Source organism: Diospyros lotus, chromosome 3 (assembly GCF_014633365.1).
Source record: "Diospyros lotus cultivar Yz01 chromosome 3, ASM1463336v1, whole genome shotgun sequence".
NCBI lineage: Eukaryota > Viridiplantae > Streptophyta > Magnoliopsida > Ericales > Ebenaceae > Diospyros > Diospyros lotus.
This window is the reverse complement of record NC_068340.1, coordinates 3,375,395-3,393,743: the sequence shown is the minus strand read 5'-3', so window position 1 is coordinate 3,393,743 and position 18,349 is coordinate 3,375,395. Positions and strand designations below refer to the sequence as shown.

Genomic DNA, 18,349 nt, shown 5'->3' with positions numbered 1-18,349 from the left:
GAGCCTCATATTATTTTGTATGGCCATCGAGCCTAGAGTTATGAGATATTGGGAATGTAATTAAATCTTATTAAATTTCCGCTGCTAGAAATGAAATGAGTTGAGTTCAGTTTTGTTCTATAGCATCCATGTAAGGACCTTCTTTCGAGTATTCGAAAGCGGGCCTTACAATTTTGGTATCAGAGCGTAAGTTAGGAGTAAATGGAGTCTCTGTACACCTAGGAGTGATGGGTAGAGTTAGGACTATGATTAGTAGTCCAAGGTAGAAATGAGAAGTACTAATCTTGAGGGTTTAAGTGATGGTGCTAGGAAGATCAGGGGCTTGAGGATAAGTGCCAAAATGCAAAAGAAAATTTCAAGAAGGCCAAACTGTAATTTCTGAAAAATCAACACACGCATGGCAGATCTGGCCACTGATTTGGCCCAAAAATCTGGAGATTTGGCAGCCTAGCTTCGTCAGGGCATGGCCAATAGTGGTCTAGGAGGCGTGTGGGAGAAGATACAGCCGGAGATTAGCCACGTAGGGGTCGATTTTGGCCTATAAATAGCAATGGGTTTTGACCGAATTTGAAGAACCAAATTGCTCGAGTTTGAGGGCGAATCGAGGGAAGCCAATAAGGGGCTTTTGGTCCTTGAGGCAAGAGGAGCATTTCTAGATATTTTCGTGAGTTTTTGAGCTGGTTCAAGGGTGTTTCGGGGGCTGATCGAAAAAGTAAGGTGGACCACCGTGCCGTGCCTGAAACTACTCGATCGGGGGGTTTTTTGGTGTGGTTTCGACCGGGGATTGGTTCCATCGTGATCGACTGGAAGAGGGCTTCCAGGAAGTGTGATCGGGGTCAGATTTCGGTCGTTGGCCGGCGACCAGCTCGTCGGAGAAGAAAGAGCGCGTGTAGTACACGCATAGCTTCACATGCGCACGTCACTCGCCCATGTGTGAGGGTGCGTGAGGACTCAGGTATTTTTGGAATTTTTTTATTATTTTCAAAAAATTATTTTATGAATTATTATGTAAAAACATTTGAGAAAATAGTTGCGTAGATAATTATTTTGGATTATTAGTGATAAAACAATGGAGAAAATAGGAAAATATGAGAAAAATTATATTTTGATAATTGAGGAATAAATATGATGATTAGGGTGCCTTGCGACTTAAGGTGAAGTGACTCGTGCGAAGTTCGAGGTGGGCACGCAAGTCGAGGCGTATCGCGCTTTTCGATGAAATTTGAGTTGCGTCTAAAGGTGAGTGTTGATCCCTATGGTTTGGTTTATTGTGGGTGGTTCTACTGGAAAAACTTATTTGTGGCATGTGAATGGTTTATTGTGAGTTGTTCAATCCACATTAAATTTTATACATATTCAATTTCGTACACACGTATTAAATTTCGTACGGTAAATTGCATACATTGAGATGTTAATTTTATGTCATACATGTTATGATTTTCGGCATTGGCATGTTGTGTGTTGCCCATGTGGGACATGGGTTGAAATCCTGTGACGAGTGACAGCACTCGGGATGTGTGCCGAGGATTAATGCTATGTGACCCACTTAGGACGGGGCTGAGATGGACTTCACCTTACGGTACTCAAGTGGCGGGGCTGAGAGTGGACACCACCCCGGTTGTTGGCTCAAGTGGTGGGGCTAAGAGTGGACACCACCCCAGGTTCCTTTGAGCAATAGCATTAATACCAAGGTGTCGTCGATTTCGGGGATAGTACTGATGCGATACTCTTGGGGCTAGGGTTGTGTTGGGTTTTGGAATGCTTTCGAGTAAGAGCGTAATGCCTAACAATGATAATAGGGTGATTCCCGGATTCATATGTTGAGGTTGTCCCTCTTAAGCAGGATTGTGTTTGCCAATAGGTCGATGTGGTCGTATCACCTTTAGAGAGATTGCATTTTCCTCAGTTAGGGCTAAGTGTTATGTGGGATTCTCTTAGGCTGAGGCATGTCAGGATTTATCAGTTTTATATGTGATTTTGCATATCTTCATGAAAATGTTTTTGAACTCTTACTTAGATGATTCAAGATCTAATTTGGACTATGTCCCTAGAATATTCAAACGTTCCAGGTGAAAGCAATGGCGCCAAGGGAAAGGATGTCGTCGAGATGTAGCTGTTATTTTTAGTTTTCGTAGGTCATTGTCTGTGATTACAATGTTCAGAGATTATGTAATATTTTGATATTTTCATGTAAAACATCGATTTGGTTATTGTAAAAGGAATTATCAGTTATATATCATTAAGGTTTCGATTTTGCTTCCGTTGATGTGATTGATAATACCTGTCTTAGTCTATTAATTTTTAAATTTTGATATGCTAAGAAGGTACAATCGAGATTGCCAAGAAATGATTATGATGAGGATATGTATATCAAGAGGCTTATGTTGTGTGTAAGATGTTGAAAAAAATATATATATATATATTCCCAAAATCTCGAGATAATGCACGTTCTGGGAAATGGGGCGTTACAGTAGAGCTCGGCCGCGGCAGGTGGCTGTTGGTGTGCGCGTAGGGGAGAAAGCGCAGGGAAGAAGAAAAAGATGAAGAAGAAGAAAGAAAGAAAAAATAAATGGGATTTGGGATTATTTTGCATGGAAGGTAACCAGGTATGTGGGTAAAAATTATTAGGGGTGTTATATGTTCAAGAATTTTTATATGGCTAAATTATTCGTGTTACACGGTTAGATTTACTTAATGTAAGTTATGATTTATTTATTGTCAGGAAAACGTTTTATTTCACACCAGGAGTGCAAGAAAGGCAAGAAATGGCTGTGTAAAGTCAAGTTCCTAATCCTCCCCTTATGTTCTTTAATTCCCGTGAGAGAATCCGTGGTTTCTCATATTTTATCCCCTCCCTTACTCTAATTCGACGCCTAACATTATTTATTGAGTTATTATTCATTTATTTTAATTTAAATTAAATCCGAGACTTCTAGAATTTTAATTGTTGAAAGCTTATGGGGGTTTGAACCGCCCCAGTCCTTTTGGAATGATGTCGAACCTAACTTGGGGACTAGGTTCCTAGATGTGCGGGTTTATTTATGGATTTCTAGTGTTTATTTATAGTTCGGCTAGGGCTATCGAGCAATGGGGCAGTGGCCGGCTGTATGGTGACGTTGGAGTAGACTATCGCACGGCCCTGATGTGGACCATCGAGCGGACACTCCTAGTCATTGACTGTTGACCGATGCCAGACATTGTTGATTAGCTCTGTCAGTATGTAATTTGTTGCATGATTTGATATGTTGTATTACCGTTCATGGTTTGATATGCACATGGGGTACATGATGCATGATGAGAAATTCATTTATTGAGTATGCTTGGTCATGGACATACTAGCTTGGTTAGTTTGCATCTGGCACAGGCATTTACATCGTGTGTGATTTACTATGTGAGTGGAGCATGGCCTAACGCTTGAATGTATGGGCGCCATTATATCACGTTAATGCTCACTACGCCATTACATGGTTACCGACAGTTCTCTAGTCTCGAACGGGAGGACCGTTCCAAGGGAGTTTACAGCTCGGTTATTTTACAGCTCGGGTGTTGGGAGGACCGACGCGAGCACACGGGTGACGGAAGCACCGACCCGGAATGGCGCGCACAAGTTTGTTGGAGATATTTGTTGCCTATCAGGGCAGCGGCAGGTTGGTATGGGACTTGGGTGCCATGTGTCTTATGTGGGCCCTAATGATCGGTATATGCTTTCATTATGCTTTTATACTGTGTTGTGCATCTCATGACTTGTGTGTGCTTGGGGGTTGGTGTTTTGGGGAGAGTTTATTGGATATGTTTAGCCTTCAGCCTTTCTTTCTTTAGGCTTGCTAAGTCTCTCGACTCACTTTGCTTTCCATCATTCCAAGTAGTTGCAGCGTGGTCAAGGGCAAGGGAGTCAGCATCTAGCGGCAGAGTCGATATGGTGTACAGGCAGTCCTGTCAGTCCTGTCAGTCCTCGTCATTTTCCTCGTCCCTGTCAACTCTGATGGTTGAGTAGAATTTACTCTATTATTTTTACTGTGCCAAGTTATTCCTCGAGTCTCGTGTATGTTGGCACATGAGTCTGTATGTATTTATCTATCATGTGACCGATGTGCTAGCGGTGTTCCCGTAGTGCATGCATGTATATAGTTTCGCTTCCGTTGTTTTAATTCTTGTTTATGCATGTTAGGATAGTTTTTGTCTTGTATTTCATTTTTTTCCTTTCCATATGCGCTCCCGTTCGAATAGTCTGGGTCATTGGGATATACAGGTGGGAGTGCTTACAAATATATATATATATATTGAAAATCACCTGTGCGCACAGGAAATGAAAAATTAAATGGATGATATTTGCAGTAAAAGAGTAGAAAAAATTCTATGTTGTCTATTGAAAAAAAAAAATGTCCGAACAACTTGATTATATAAACTTTATTGATATTTTTGTCTCTAAAATTGTAAGAAAAGTAGTTTTTAATTAATAATTTAGAAAAATTTTAATTTTATTCTTTAATATAGTATAAATATTAATTTACTTTTTTTAATACTTTATTATAAAAAAATAAAATTTGAACAGAATCTATTTTTACATTTCCACTCGGGGCATCAAAATCTCAGCCCCGGGCGGATGGCAGCTCAGCTGAGTTTGTGCGTCCGTTTATTCTTTTGTGAAATGGCGCTGCTGCTGCGGTTCCTTTAACCCTTTTAGGCACTACTCAGTATGGTGAAAGATTTCCCATAATCTTTGACCATCCTCGTTTCTTTCTATCTTTTTCTTCTTCTTTTGTAGTTTTTATTTTTGCTATGAATTACTATTACTATTATCCCTGTTTTCTATTTTTATTGTTTTTATTTTGATGATTCAAAAATTTAAAACAAAAAAATAGATATCATCCACTACAAGAATTTCGGGATTTAGCGACGGAATATTTCCGTCGCGAAATCCAAAAATCCGTCGCAAAATGTCTTTAGCGACGGACCTTTTCCGTCGCTAAAGTCTGCGTCGCTAATTTTTTTTTGCGACGGATCCGTCACTATATTAGCGACATCTTAGCGACGGAAATATTTCCGTCGCTAAGTTTATTTTTTTAAAAATTGCGACGGAAAATTCTGTCGTAATATTTTACAAAAAAAAAAATAAAAAAAATTATATTTTTATTAGCGACGGTAAATTCCGTCGCTATTATTGTAAAAAAATAAAATATTTAAAATATAGCGACGGAATATTCCGTCGCTAACGAAAAATAAGAATTTTTTATTTTTTTTAAAAGTGCGACGGAAATATTCCGTCGCAATTTTTTAAAAAAAATAAGAAATTCTTTTTTTATTAGCGACATATTCCGTCGCTAAATAAAAAAAAAATCTTATTTTTTTAAAAATATTGCGACGGAATATTCCGTCGCAAAATGTTATATGCGATCTCCGGAAATCAATTGACGGGCTGGACCCGACCCAGCAGAACGACCCAAATCACCTAAGGCCCAGTAGAGCGGCCCGAACTCCCCAGAAGCCCGCCAGACCCGAAGACCGAAAGCCATCAGTGCGGAGTCCCATTCCTTCGGGACCAAAAGCCAGATCGCTGATGCGAGCGAGCTCGCTTTAAGCGAGCTCGCTCAGACGAACTCCAAACATCACGACCTCAGCTCGCCGAGAGATACGCCCAGATCAGACGGCTGGAAGATCGCGAGATAATCGGAAGCGATAGACACTTACCTATCGGAAGCAATCCGGATCCCTGAAGACGAGGGATCTATCCCTGACAATCCGAAACCAATAAGGAAAGCGCCATCAACGGAATAGACTTCTTCCGTACTTAGGACTAATTCGCATTGTAAGCTACCCTACTCTATATATAGAAGAGGGGACGCCATTGTAAAGGAGGGATCATCAGAAAATACATACTGTTACTCTGCTAGAATAACCAGAGAACGGTCGTGGACTAGGCATCATTCTGGCCGAACCACGTAAAAGTCCTGTGTGTGTTTCTTATCTGCTTCAGTCTTCCATTCCTTGCCTTTTTGTACCCGTTATCACGTTGTGGGCTCTCGAACTCCGGTTGACCGTTTCCGTACGTCAACAATTAGCGACGGTAAATTCCGTCGCTATTATTGTAAAAAAATAAAATATTTAAAATATAGCGACAGAATATTCCGTCGCTAACGAAAAATAAGAATTTTTTATTTTTTTTAAAAGTGCGACGGAAATATTCCGTCGCAATTTTTTAAAAAAAATAAGAAATTCTTTTTTTATTAGCGACAGAATATTCCGTCGCTAAATAAAAAAAAATTTCTTATTTTTTTAAAAATATTGCGACGGAATATTCCGTCGCAATTTTGTAAAAAAAATAAGAAATTCTTTTTATTAGCCACGAAATATTCCGTCGCTATAAGTTTAGAATTTTTTATTATTAATATAGCGACGGAATTTTCCGTCGCTAGTAGTTTTGGAATTTTTTTTAAATTAATTATAGCGACGGAAAATTCCGTCGCTATGAATTTTTTTGAATTTTTATTCAATTAATTATAGCGACGGAAAATTCCGTCGCTATGAATTTTTTTGAATTTTTATTCAATTAATTATAGCGACGGAAAATTCCGTCGCTATAAGTTTAAGAATTTTTATAGAATTAATTGTAGCGATGGAATGTTCCGTCGTTGAAGTAAATTAAAAAAATTAAAAAAATATATTAAAAATTTACTACGACGGAATAATTCCGTCGCAATATATTAATTTTTTTTTTAAATTTTAGCAACACAATTTATTTCCGTCGCTAAAAGTTATATATTTTTAAATTTTAAAATTTATTTATAATTATTTATTAAACAAATTATATAAAAATTCTAAAATTTATATTTATAATATAAAAATTAATATTCAAACAAAATACTAATAATTGTCTATTTAATGCTAATATAATTGTCTGTTACATATCAACCGTTACATAAAAATAACTGCAAAAACTAATCATCTAAATCATCATCAACATTAGGTGAGTTAGGTTGATGAGTCGATTGTGGGTGAGAAGAATAAGAAGAAGGAACAATACCGCGAGTAGATGTAGTAAGTTGTTCAATCAAAAATCGCATCTCAAACATCTGTCGTCGAACATCGCTCAGCTCATGAGCCTGTGAATTTATCTGCTCCGCCTGCGAATTTATCTGCTCCGCCTGCGAATTTATCTGCTCCGATTGCACTTTTAATTTCTCTATCATTTCTTGTATAACTGGGTTTTCATTAAGACCAGATGAGACAGAGGATGAGCTGCCAACGTCAGAAAATTTTGATTGGGATAAAGATCCCGTGCCATAAATCCTCTTCTTCTTATTTTTCCCCCCGGCAACCTGGATGAATATCTGATCGCAATCTGGCTGCTGAGGCTCCTCAGACCCTTCATTTGGTTGAGTTGCCTGCTCTAACAACTGTCCATACATTTCCTACAACAGTTTAATGAAGAAAATAAAATAAATCAATTATGAATATTAAAGTTTATGTTAATTATAAAAATAATATTACTTACAATTAAAAAAAACTTACAGCGACACTCGAAGAATGTTTGTCGACATACACCATCTGTCCTTCCTCAGTTTTTTTAGAATGAGTTCGTTCAAACAATTCAATCAGTGTAGGCTCTCTCCCAAACTCATGTGTCTAAAAAAAAAAATGATATAAAATTAACCATGTTAATAAAAAAAAATAAATATTAACAAATTAAATAAATTAAATTTCTCACCATTCGTCTTTTATGCTCTGCTGAAGATATAGAACCCCCAGTATGGCGGGAAGGACCAGCCCCAAGGCCACCTGTCTCACTCAAACGGTTTAGCGATGCTTGTGCAGACCGTTTCTTGAAAGTTTCATCTTGTTCCCATTTCTGCATCCAGCTATCCCAAACATCATCTAGCACAAAGATCGGTTTTCCATTGGCATGCCACTTACGAATGTTGTCGATATATCGTTTTGCTGCTTTTTGTGCCCACTCTCTTCTCACTAATGCATCAATTGTAGGATCCCATTGAAAATTTTTTTGCAAAAAAAAAAAAAGATTAAATAATTTAAACATTTCTACATTAATAGTTAAAATATATATATATTATTAATTTGAATTTAATACCGCAAATTCATCCCAATACAAGCCCTTTGTCTCCGAAGGCACTTCTTTCCAAACATGACCTTCCTTATGAAGACGTTTCTTGAAGATTGTCGATATAATATGGGAGATATTTATTGTACGACAAAAGATGCTCCTATATACAAATAATAATAATTAGTATAAAAATTAATACATGTCATAATGTAAAAAAAATTAAAAAAAATTAAAGTTACCATCGCCATCTTGCTCTATAACATGTAATGGTTCGGATGTAAAATGACTGGCAGTCGAATGAGATGATGGATGTACTGGTGACTCTGCAGGAAGGGTCGGTGAAGAAGCAAGTGCAGGGGTAGCAACAAAAGATACTGATGGGAGGGAGGCCGGTGAAATATCCCTCGAAATATGTGGTGCTGCAGTAGATGAGGTGGAAGCAGCAGTAGACCCAAATGAGTTAGGTCTAGAACCACTGTGTCCTGCACGATATCGTCCTCTAACACCTGTCACCTATATATATATATATATATATTATAACGAAAATGCCGTCAAAATTTTTTCCCGCCCATTTTCACTTTTTATTTTGATATTTTATTATATTTTATTTATTTTTTTCTTACCCAAAATCAAATTTTTATAAATCATTAATTAAATATAGGTTTGTGGAAAACGTGTAGTTCTTGAAACCTGTAGATGGTTTTTTTCATAATTAAATAATGTTTGGAGAATGTATAAACATGTTGGTATATGAAGAGGTAAGATATAATCAATATTATTAATTTTTAAATATTAACATAAAATTTTAATTAAAATAATTTACAAAAAAATAAGATTTTTTTTAAATCGACAAAAATCTTGAGATATCAGGTAATACCGCCAAATACCGACTACCAAGTAATTTTTTTAAAAAAATAAATTTAATTTTTTATTTTATTTCCTATAAATTACCTCTCATTCTCTCTCAATAAAGTCACTATTCAAAACTCTAAAACCCTTAATTAATTTCAGAACCATGCAAAAAAAAATACAAATCTTATATATGTTTAAGTTATTACTTAATTTTGAAAAATAATTAGTTTGTAGGTTATGTTAAATTAGTTATTTAGATAAAATTGAATTATTTTTAATAAATTATTTAAGTTATTTTGACAAAATTAATATTTGTATAGGCAATTTATATTTATCATATGTTGTCATGTTTTTTTTGAAAATTTTATTATATTTTATATTTTAATTATTTATGTTACTAATTTATTATATGTTGTCATATTATTTATTATTTTGTATAAACTATTTATATTTATCATATGTTAAATTAGTTATTAGTTTGTGAAAAATGTGTAGTTCTTGAAATTTGTATACTGTAGATAGAATTTATGATTGTGAGGTTGCTAATTTTAAATAAATTCAATATATATGAACTTTCGTGCATCGCACAGAAGGTGAACTAGTACCTATAATGAAATAAATCAATTAACAAAATCAATATCATTAATAATTAAACATAAGTATTTAAATCATAAAATTCACCTCTAATCACTATCATATAAGTCTACATCTGTGTCATTAGATTCTAAGTCATCATCAGAATCTAATTCAAGAACTTGTTCATCTTCTGATTCAGAGTCATATTCAGAGTCTGATCGCAAGACTTGCTCATCATACGATTCAGATTTATCTTCAGAATCAGATCTCAAAACTTGCTCATCATTCAACTCTAGAGCTTCATCAAATTATGATTCCATAACTGGCTCATCATTTAAATCAGCGTGGTCACCATCATTCACTGTCTCAAAGATTTGGACATCATCAACTGCGATATCGTGTAGTTCCACGTCATCCTCTTGGTAAGGCAACGCTTCACGTGGAAGGGTCGCCTCTTGATTATTAAAAGATTGTGGAACCTCTACTATGAACCTTGGTTTGACTTTTGTTACAACCAACCAATCGCTTTTGTTACGCCTCAAGCTTGGATATTCGCAAAAATATACTTGAATCGCTTGAGAAGCTAATACAAATTGCTCGTTTGTATTCCATTTCTTCTTTTCATTGACCTCGACAATCTTATATGCATGATGAATCTTCACCCCCTCGTTCAAAGTTGGAATAAACCAATTGCCCTTGAACAATACAACTTTCTTGAATGACAATACCGAAGGATACTCGAGCTCGACAATCTCTGTTATCCGACCATAATAGTCCTTCTCGGGATCATCGTAGTTGGATCCTTTAACGCACATGCCACTATTCATAGTGCCTTTATTCGAACCATGGCTAATCGTGTGAAATTTAAATCCATTAACAAAGCAGCCAGGGTACGTTGTAACAGTGTTAAAAGGTCCTTTTGCGAGATCCCTTATGTATGAATTGGTCACATTGTTCGTAGGATCGCGAGCCTATTAAATAAAACAGATATATAAGAAATAATTATATAAGAAATTGAGTGGAATTAATATTTTAATTAATCAACTCACATAATTATTGAACCAAGAAGGGAATTCCTTATTTGTTAATTGTTCAATGATGTGGTCGCCAATGCCGAGATTATGTTGCCTTAGCTCAGCATCGTAAATTCTTGAAAAATTAAAAAGAAAAATGAAAATAACTACATTAGACTATTCAATTTAAATATAATTTAGAAATTAACAACAATTAATTAGTAAAATCTTACTGCAGATACAGCTCAACTTCTGGACAATTCATCAAAATATATCTGTGTGCAACATCATATTCTTCACCGAATAACATTCGTGACTTTTTACATCCAAATGGTCGACAAGGATGCTTGAAAATTGATAACTTCCCCTCCTGGTCATCCCTTTCATTTACAACACCAGCATCGTTGCGCGGCACTCGTGTATGCCTTGTAACAACATGGTCCTCAAAGTAATGAGAACACAACAATGACGCTTCTTCCACAACGTATGAATTAGAAATAGAGCCTTCCACTCGAGCTTTATTTCTAACTGTTTTCTTCAACTTTCCAAGATATCTATATAAAATGTATATAGTAATTAGATAAATGAACTACAAAATAAATATGTTTCTTATAAAATAGGAACAAAAATTATCAATCTAATAAATAGTACCTTTCAAACGAATACATCCATCGATATTGAACTGGACCTACTATCCTTGCTTCATAAGCCAAATGGACTGGAAGATGCTCCATAGAGTCAAAGAAACTTGGAGGGAATATGAGCTCCAACTTACACAAAGTGATGGGGATGTCGTTCTCTAATTTCATCATATGCTCACTTTTAATAGTGGTCGATGTCAAATCTTTGAAGAAAAGACTCAACTCAGTCAATGCCTCCCATACTTTTTGCGGTAGTAATTCTCGAAATGCAACGGGCACCAACCTTTGCATGAACACATGACAATCGTGACTTTTCATCCCAAACAACTTAAGCTTCTTTGTGTCAACACATCTAGCCATGTTCGACACATACCCATCAGGAAATTTTAGATTTTTTACCCACGCACACAGGACAGCTTTTTCTTTCTTGTTCAGAGTAAAAGTTGATTGAGTAATGCGGCGACAATATTGATTCAACTCTTCTCTCGACTTTACTGTGTCCTTAGTTTTGCCTGGTACATTCATCACTGTATTGAACACATTTTCGAACACGTTTTTCTCTATATGCATAACATCCAAGTTGTGTCGAATAAGTTGAGTTTTCCAATAAGGAAAATCCCAAAAAATGCTCTTACTCTTCCAACCACTACCATGACTGTTATCTGCATTAGTCTGTGCAGCATTGGGTTGTGTCGCATTCACTAAACCCAACTCGTCCAAGGAAGCAAGTATCTCAGGTCCAGACAGTACAGGAGGTGGTGTTTTTTTTACCAAAGTATTTTTGCGAAATCCATACCTATTCCGTCGATATGGATGATCTTGATGCAAGAATTTTTGATGGTTATCAAACCATGAAATCTTTCGACTCTTTGACAGGTAAAATGCGTCCGAGTGAATCGTGCAATAAGGACATGCCAGCTTTCCTGCCGTGCTATACCCCGAGAGCATTGAATATGCAGGAAAATCACTAATGGTCCACATCAAAGCCGCTCTCAGTTGGAAATTTTGTTTCAATGAGATATCATATGCATGCACACCAACATCCCACAAATGTTTCAACTCTGCAATAAGGGGTTGTAAGAAAACATCAAGTTTTGCCTTAGGATTCTCTGGTCCTGGCACTAGCACCGTTAAGAACATTGTTGTATCCTTCATACACATCCAGGGTGGTAAATTATACACCGTGACAATGACAGGCCAACAAGAATATTGCTTCCCAGATTGACCAAACGGCTGAAACCCATCAGTACAAAGACCAAGTCTGACATTCCTTTTCTCGGCAGCAAATTCCCTATGAGTCTGGTTAAAATGAATCCACGCAGGGGAATCCGACGGATGACGCATGACGCCATCTTCGACCACATGATCTGCGTGCCACCTCATTTCTGCTGCTGTTGAATTGGATGCATACAATCTCAAAAGCCGAGGAGTTAAAGGAAAATAATGCATTTTCTTATAAGGAACACAAGTTTTTTGTCGTTTGCTACTGTCAGCTTGATCAACTTGCTTATACCGATTCTCATGACAAAACTTGCATATTGTTAAATCACTGTCATCACCCCAAAAAATCATACAGTTATTCCTACAACAATCAATTTTCTCAACAAGAAGGCCTAACCCTCGAACCAATTTTTTAGTACTGTAAAAATTATCAATCACCGTATTAGGTTCAGGAAGAACCTCCTTAAGTAATTCACAAAGTTGATTAAATCCCCTCTCAGATAGATGGTGTTCTGACTTAAAGCTAAGCAATCTAGAAACAAGCGACAACTGCGTATGCTTTTGACAACCAGGATATAACTCTTTTTTTGCAGCACTAAGCATGTCATAGAATGCTTGAGCTTCCGGATTTGGAGGTTCCTCCTCCATATTCGGATTGAAATCAGGCCCGGCAGCATCCATTACCATAGTCTCAAATAAATTGCTTGGCTCTGCTTCAAGCGTTGATGCTGAGTAAGACATATCGACCGAATCTACCGTAGCAATAACTTCCCCATGAAGTGTCCACTCATAATACCCCGGTACGAAACCTTTGGTGAGCAAGTGACTTGTCACGGTATCCTGGTCACGAAAAGCCGTGTTCCTACACTTTGGTTGATTACAAGGACATTTAATCTTATTCCCATCCATCCACTCTGATTGACTCTTAGCAAAATTAACAAACTTCTCAACACCCTTGATAAATTCCGTAGAAACATAACCATCCTCCTTACGCCTGATATACATCCACTGACGATCTGATCTCATTTTTTTCCTATACCATTAAATAATAAAAAATTACTAAATTATAATTATAATATTTTTTTATTTGAGTTATTTTAATATTATTCCACTGAACTACTCCTTATAACTCCCCCTTAAAATTTGAAGGTTATGACCTATCCCATCCGGAAATGAATCGTGATATGACCACTAGCAGACGCATTTACTCACGATACGAAATTTCGACAGCATCTCAGCACAGTTCTCCAGATGCACGATAAAGATTATGTGTTGATTCATACAAGTTAAACTCAATTTGAGTCAATTGCATAAATCAAAACATATTCCTATATGCAACCGGAGAACAACAAGAAATGCTACTGAATTTTCGTACCATGCATGAGTAAATTAATGCGTATTCGCTGGGCACACAACACGACACCAAATTTCCAGATTGTCCAACTGGACAATTCAGTGATCTCCTCGCTCCATCGAGGAAGTCACCGAACGGGAATCTAAGGTTAAGTTCCAACAAATTTAATTAAATACCTAAAAAATATTTAATTAATTATATTTTTTATTTAATATAATTTTTAAACAAAATTCGACAAAGTCTCCCCTATAAATGGACTACACCCTATGTAAGAAAAAAAAAACACAAAAATTTAACACTTCAATATATGCAACATCATCAATTCTCAACGCAACATCATCAATTCTCAACACATCATACACTTCATAATCATCCTATAAAATAAATAAATTCGATAAACGAGAACTAAACAAGCTTTAACTGAAGCTTAAATGTCAACAAGGGAAAATAAAATAATATATTGCCTTGCCTTATCCCACTGTCTGACAATAATATATTATTTTAGAAAAAATTCAATAGATTTTATGATCAGATAAACAAGGGAAAATAAAATACCCTTTATAAATGCAAGAACTTAGAATTATTTGTTAGCTAGCAAGGAACGCATTAAGAGTAATGAGTAAAAAAGACATCAAATGTTGGAAGATACATAAAGCAAATTTTTTGTGAAAAGTGAAGCATGAAATTCCCCAAAAGCTAGTTGAGGTGAGAAAGATGGGTGCATATTCCTCCTTGTGGGGTCATTGGAGAGTACTTGTGTGTATCAATTTGCATGAGCCAGCCAGCCAGCAGCCTTCACTGCTTGCCAACACTGTTATTTGTTTGTGTGTGTGTGTGTTTTTTCTTTAATTTTCTTTTTCTCTCTTGATTGGGTTTTTCTCCCATTATTAATCTTTATTTTGTTGGGTTCATACAAGATACATAGGTTCGTTGGTTTTCAGGTTTCTATCTTCTTCAAACCCCACTGATCACTTCTGGACTTATGATCAAGTCATTCCACAAGGGAAAAAAAAAAAACATTCAATCATAATAGATCCCATTTTGGGTTCGAACACTGTTTTTTATTTTGGAATTAAGTGGCTTAATTTTGTTAGCTAGAAGGAAACTTTTAATTTTTTTTAAGAGAATTGACTTTTTCAAAGGTTTCAAATATTATATAGTGGGGTGATTGGACTAAGGCAGGTGTGGAAAAGGGAAAAACCCAACTGTTTTCTAGACTCATTCTCGTGACCAAGAAAATGAAAGTAACCCCATTTACCTACGTACATACATTATTATGTGGGCACTGTCCTATGTTCCAATAACGGATTGCTTCGGTATTATTAATTTTAAGTTGAATTATTATCATTAATTTTAACTAAAATTATTATAAAATTTGTATGTACTATATCAATTTGTAACTTCAACATGTCCGAACTAAATACATGAAATATTATTTGGATACTCATTTGTGATCTACAATGCATGAAAACGCTCATCTTCGAAACATTTCATGTATTGAAACATCGAGAAACACCAAAAAATCATTTTTGGATTTGTTTGTAATTACGAAAATATTTTGAGATTATTTTATAATATTAAAAAAATATCAAAAATATATTTACTATTTGAAAACTCATTTGCGTCCACGAAATTAGGTTATACTTTTGTCTCGAACAAAGTTATGTTTAATTATTTTTTTTAAATTTATTATTTATTTTTAATCAATAAGTTAAAGATTAGAACTTATATTTATGTTTGTTTATTTTATTTACTCATTTCTATTTCTTGTATTTTAAAAAATATTATTTTTTCATTTTTGCATTTGTTTCATAGAAACCATTTTCATACCATCTAGCTTGTGACACTTTAATACATTATATATTAATATAATACAAATACAACACATTAATATATTGATATAAAATATATCAATATTTTATATATTTATATTAATATAATATAAATACAACACATTAATACATTGCAGAACTGTCGCAAGTGAGCATTCAAATATCATTTTCATTAAAAATATAAAGAGTAAATTACATTACTAACATATCTGTTGTTGTCATTATATTTTCATTAAATATAAAAATACAAGTACTTAAAATTAACGATAATAATTCTGTTGTTGTCTTTTATATCATCTGTTGTTGTCTTTTAACTGAGATTTTAAAAATGGGCTTCTAAATCCTAATGTATATTTAAATTTTATTTTTTATAATAAAATATTAAAAAATAAATAAATAAATATTTATATCATATAAAAAAAAATTTAACAATTTTAGCATGAACAATTCAAATATTCAATCACATTCAACAATTTCAACCACAATTAACATATCTCAACCACAACAATTCCTAACTAAGTGTAGTCAAATAACAATTAGCAAAAAACCTAAAGTCATAATTGCTAAACTCATTATAATAGGTATTAAATTAGCCAAAATAAAATAGAAATACACATTAAATAGAACATAATCAAATAAATTAACTTACCTCTAATCTTTTGATCTCTAGAGTACGAAAGGATGTCCACTGGCCACTGCCTATCTGCTAAGAACAAGAATACAATACCAAAGATTGAAACAAAAGAATTTTTTGTCACTAGCATTGAATTTGAACCCAAATAGAATACAACACCAAAGATTGAACCAAACCTCAAAAGATTGAACCAAAGTGTCCCAATGTCAATGCACAGTGGCGAGCAACCCAGTCACCCAGCAAAAGCAAGACTTAGAGAGCTAGATCAAGTAGCTGAGATGCAACCTCCCCAACTACCAACCGAGAGGCGACGGAGAGGGTGAGCAGCGAGAGGGCGAGGCAGTGGGTGAGGGCGAGATAGTGAGCGAGGGTGAGCCAGTGAACGAGGGAGGGCTAGCTAGTGAGCGAGGGCGAGGGAAAGGGCAAGCTGCGAGAGGCGAGAGCGAGGGCGAGGCAGCTGGTGAGGGCGAGCCAGTGAGGTCAAGCCAGTGAGCAAGGGCGAGGGCGAGGGCCAGGGCCAGGGTGAGCTGCGAGAGGCGAGAGCGAGGGCAAGGCAGCCGGTGAGGGCGAGGGCGAGCAGCGAGGGCAAGCAGCGAGGGGCGAGGGCGACAGCGAGCAGCGAGGGGCGAGGGCGAGAGCGAGGGCGAGCCGGTGAGGTCGACCCAGTGAGCGAGGGCGAGGGCGAGCCGGTGAGGTCGACCCAGTGAGCAAGGGCGAGGGCTAGGGCTAGCCACGAGAGAGAGGGAAAGAGGGTACGCAGAAGGGAGAAGAGGGAAAAAGGGAGAGAGGGGGGTCGAGGCAGGGTTTTATGGGGGGAAGGGAAAGGGGGGGGAAACCAGGGTTTTACGGGGGGGAGGGAAATTAAGAGGCGGGAATAAATTTTATTTTTTAATAATTTATATATAAATTTATATAATATTAAAATAATTAGTATTATTATTTAATTAATAAAATTTATATTAATGTAAAATTATTAAATAATTTTATTAATAATTTATTATAATCATTTAAAATTTCATAATAAAATTATTTAAATCATTGCATTTTAAATTAATATTAATTTAAAAAATACTTATATTATAAATCTAATAATTATAATAAATTAATTTGATATATTATAAATATTAATTTAATAAAAAATTCATAAAAGATAAAAAAAATTCAAAAATTTTGTAACAATATTCTTTATATATTTTGAATGTTGACTAGTCTTTAATTTTTTAAAGAATAAAATTTTGATTATTTTTTCTTTCATATATAAAGAGTTTCTCTCATTGTTAGGGGTACGTAAACGATCGGTTCAATCATCGAATTAATCAAAAATCAACAAATTGAATTGAGAAATTAAACTAAACTAACTTGACAGATTAAACCCAATAAACTAAATTAACTAACAATAAAAAAATTTAAATATAGACTACATAAACTAAATCGATTCAATAAACCGAACAAACACATAAGAAAATTAATTAAAATTGAATTAACCGATAAACTAAATAAGCTACAAAATCAAACAAGTTGAAAAATTGTGTGATAGGCCAAAAATAACGTCATTTTATTACCATAAAAACATCATTGTCTTAAAATCCAATCGATTCGACTATTTTTAACTAAAAATATAATCGAAAACAAAAAACTAATTTTTTTTAAAAAACATTAATTGAATAGAAGCGAATTTAAAAAAAAAATTGATAATTTTTATTAATTTGATTCAATTAATTTGATTATACCGAATTTTAATTAATTTGATTCAATAAAGTAGTAAAAACCAAAAATAAAATTAGAAATTAAAAAAAATACATTTTAAAAACTAACGACATATTGTCATACAAACAAATAGGTTATATCGAATTTTAACAAATACTGCCAAAAGAAAAGAGAGAGATATGGATTAAATCTTGTTCAACATTAATGTTTTATACATAACACTTAAACTTCAAAAATAAAAATTAATCTTCTATAGTTTTTTTATAGTATAACTATTAAGGGAGAAAACCATTATTCCATATTTTAATCTGAAAACTATTTCGGACTTATCTTCATACTTATTTATCCTGCTCATTTTAACAAGCGCTACATAAATATTTTATTATATATTTTATTTTTTATTTTTTATTATTTATTATGAATGACTTAATTATACATTTAATTATTTCATTTTTTATAT

General features: G+C 34.8%; 1 protein-coding gene across 1 annotated transcript; it reads right to left on the bottom strand.

The window, feature by feature from the left end:
* Positions 1-10,729: 10,729 nt before the first annotated feature.
* Positions 10,730-13,367, bottom strand: LOC127796275 (uncharacterized). Its single transcript, XM_052328342.1, has 2 exons — positions 11,152-13,367; positions 10,730-11,054 (listed from the first exon to the last, which is right to left on the bottom strand). Exons 1-2 carry the CDS (start codon positions 13,365-13,367, stop codon positions 10,730-10,732), a joined length of 2,541 nt encoding a protein of 846 aa, XP_052184302.1.
* Positions 13,368-18,349: the final 4,982 nt, after the last annotated feature.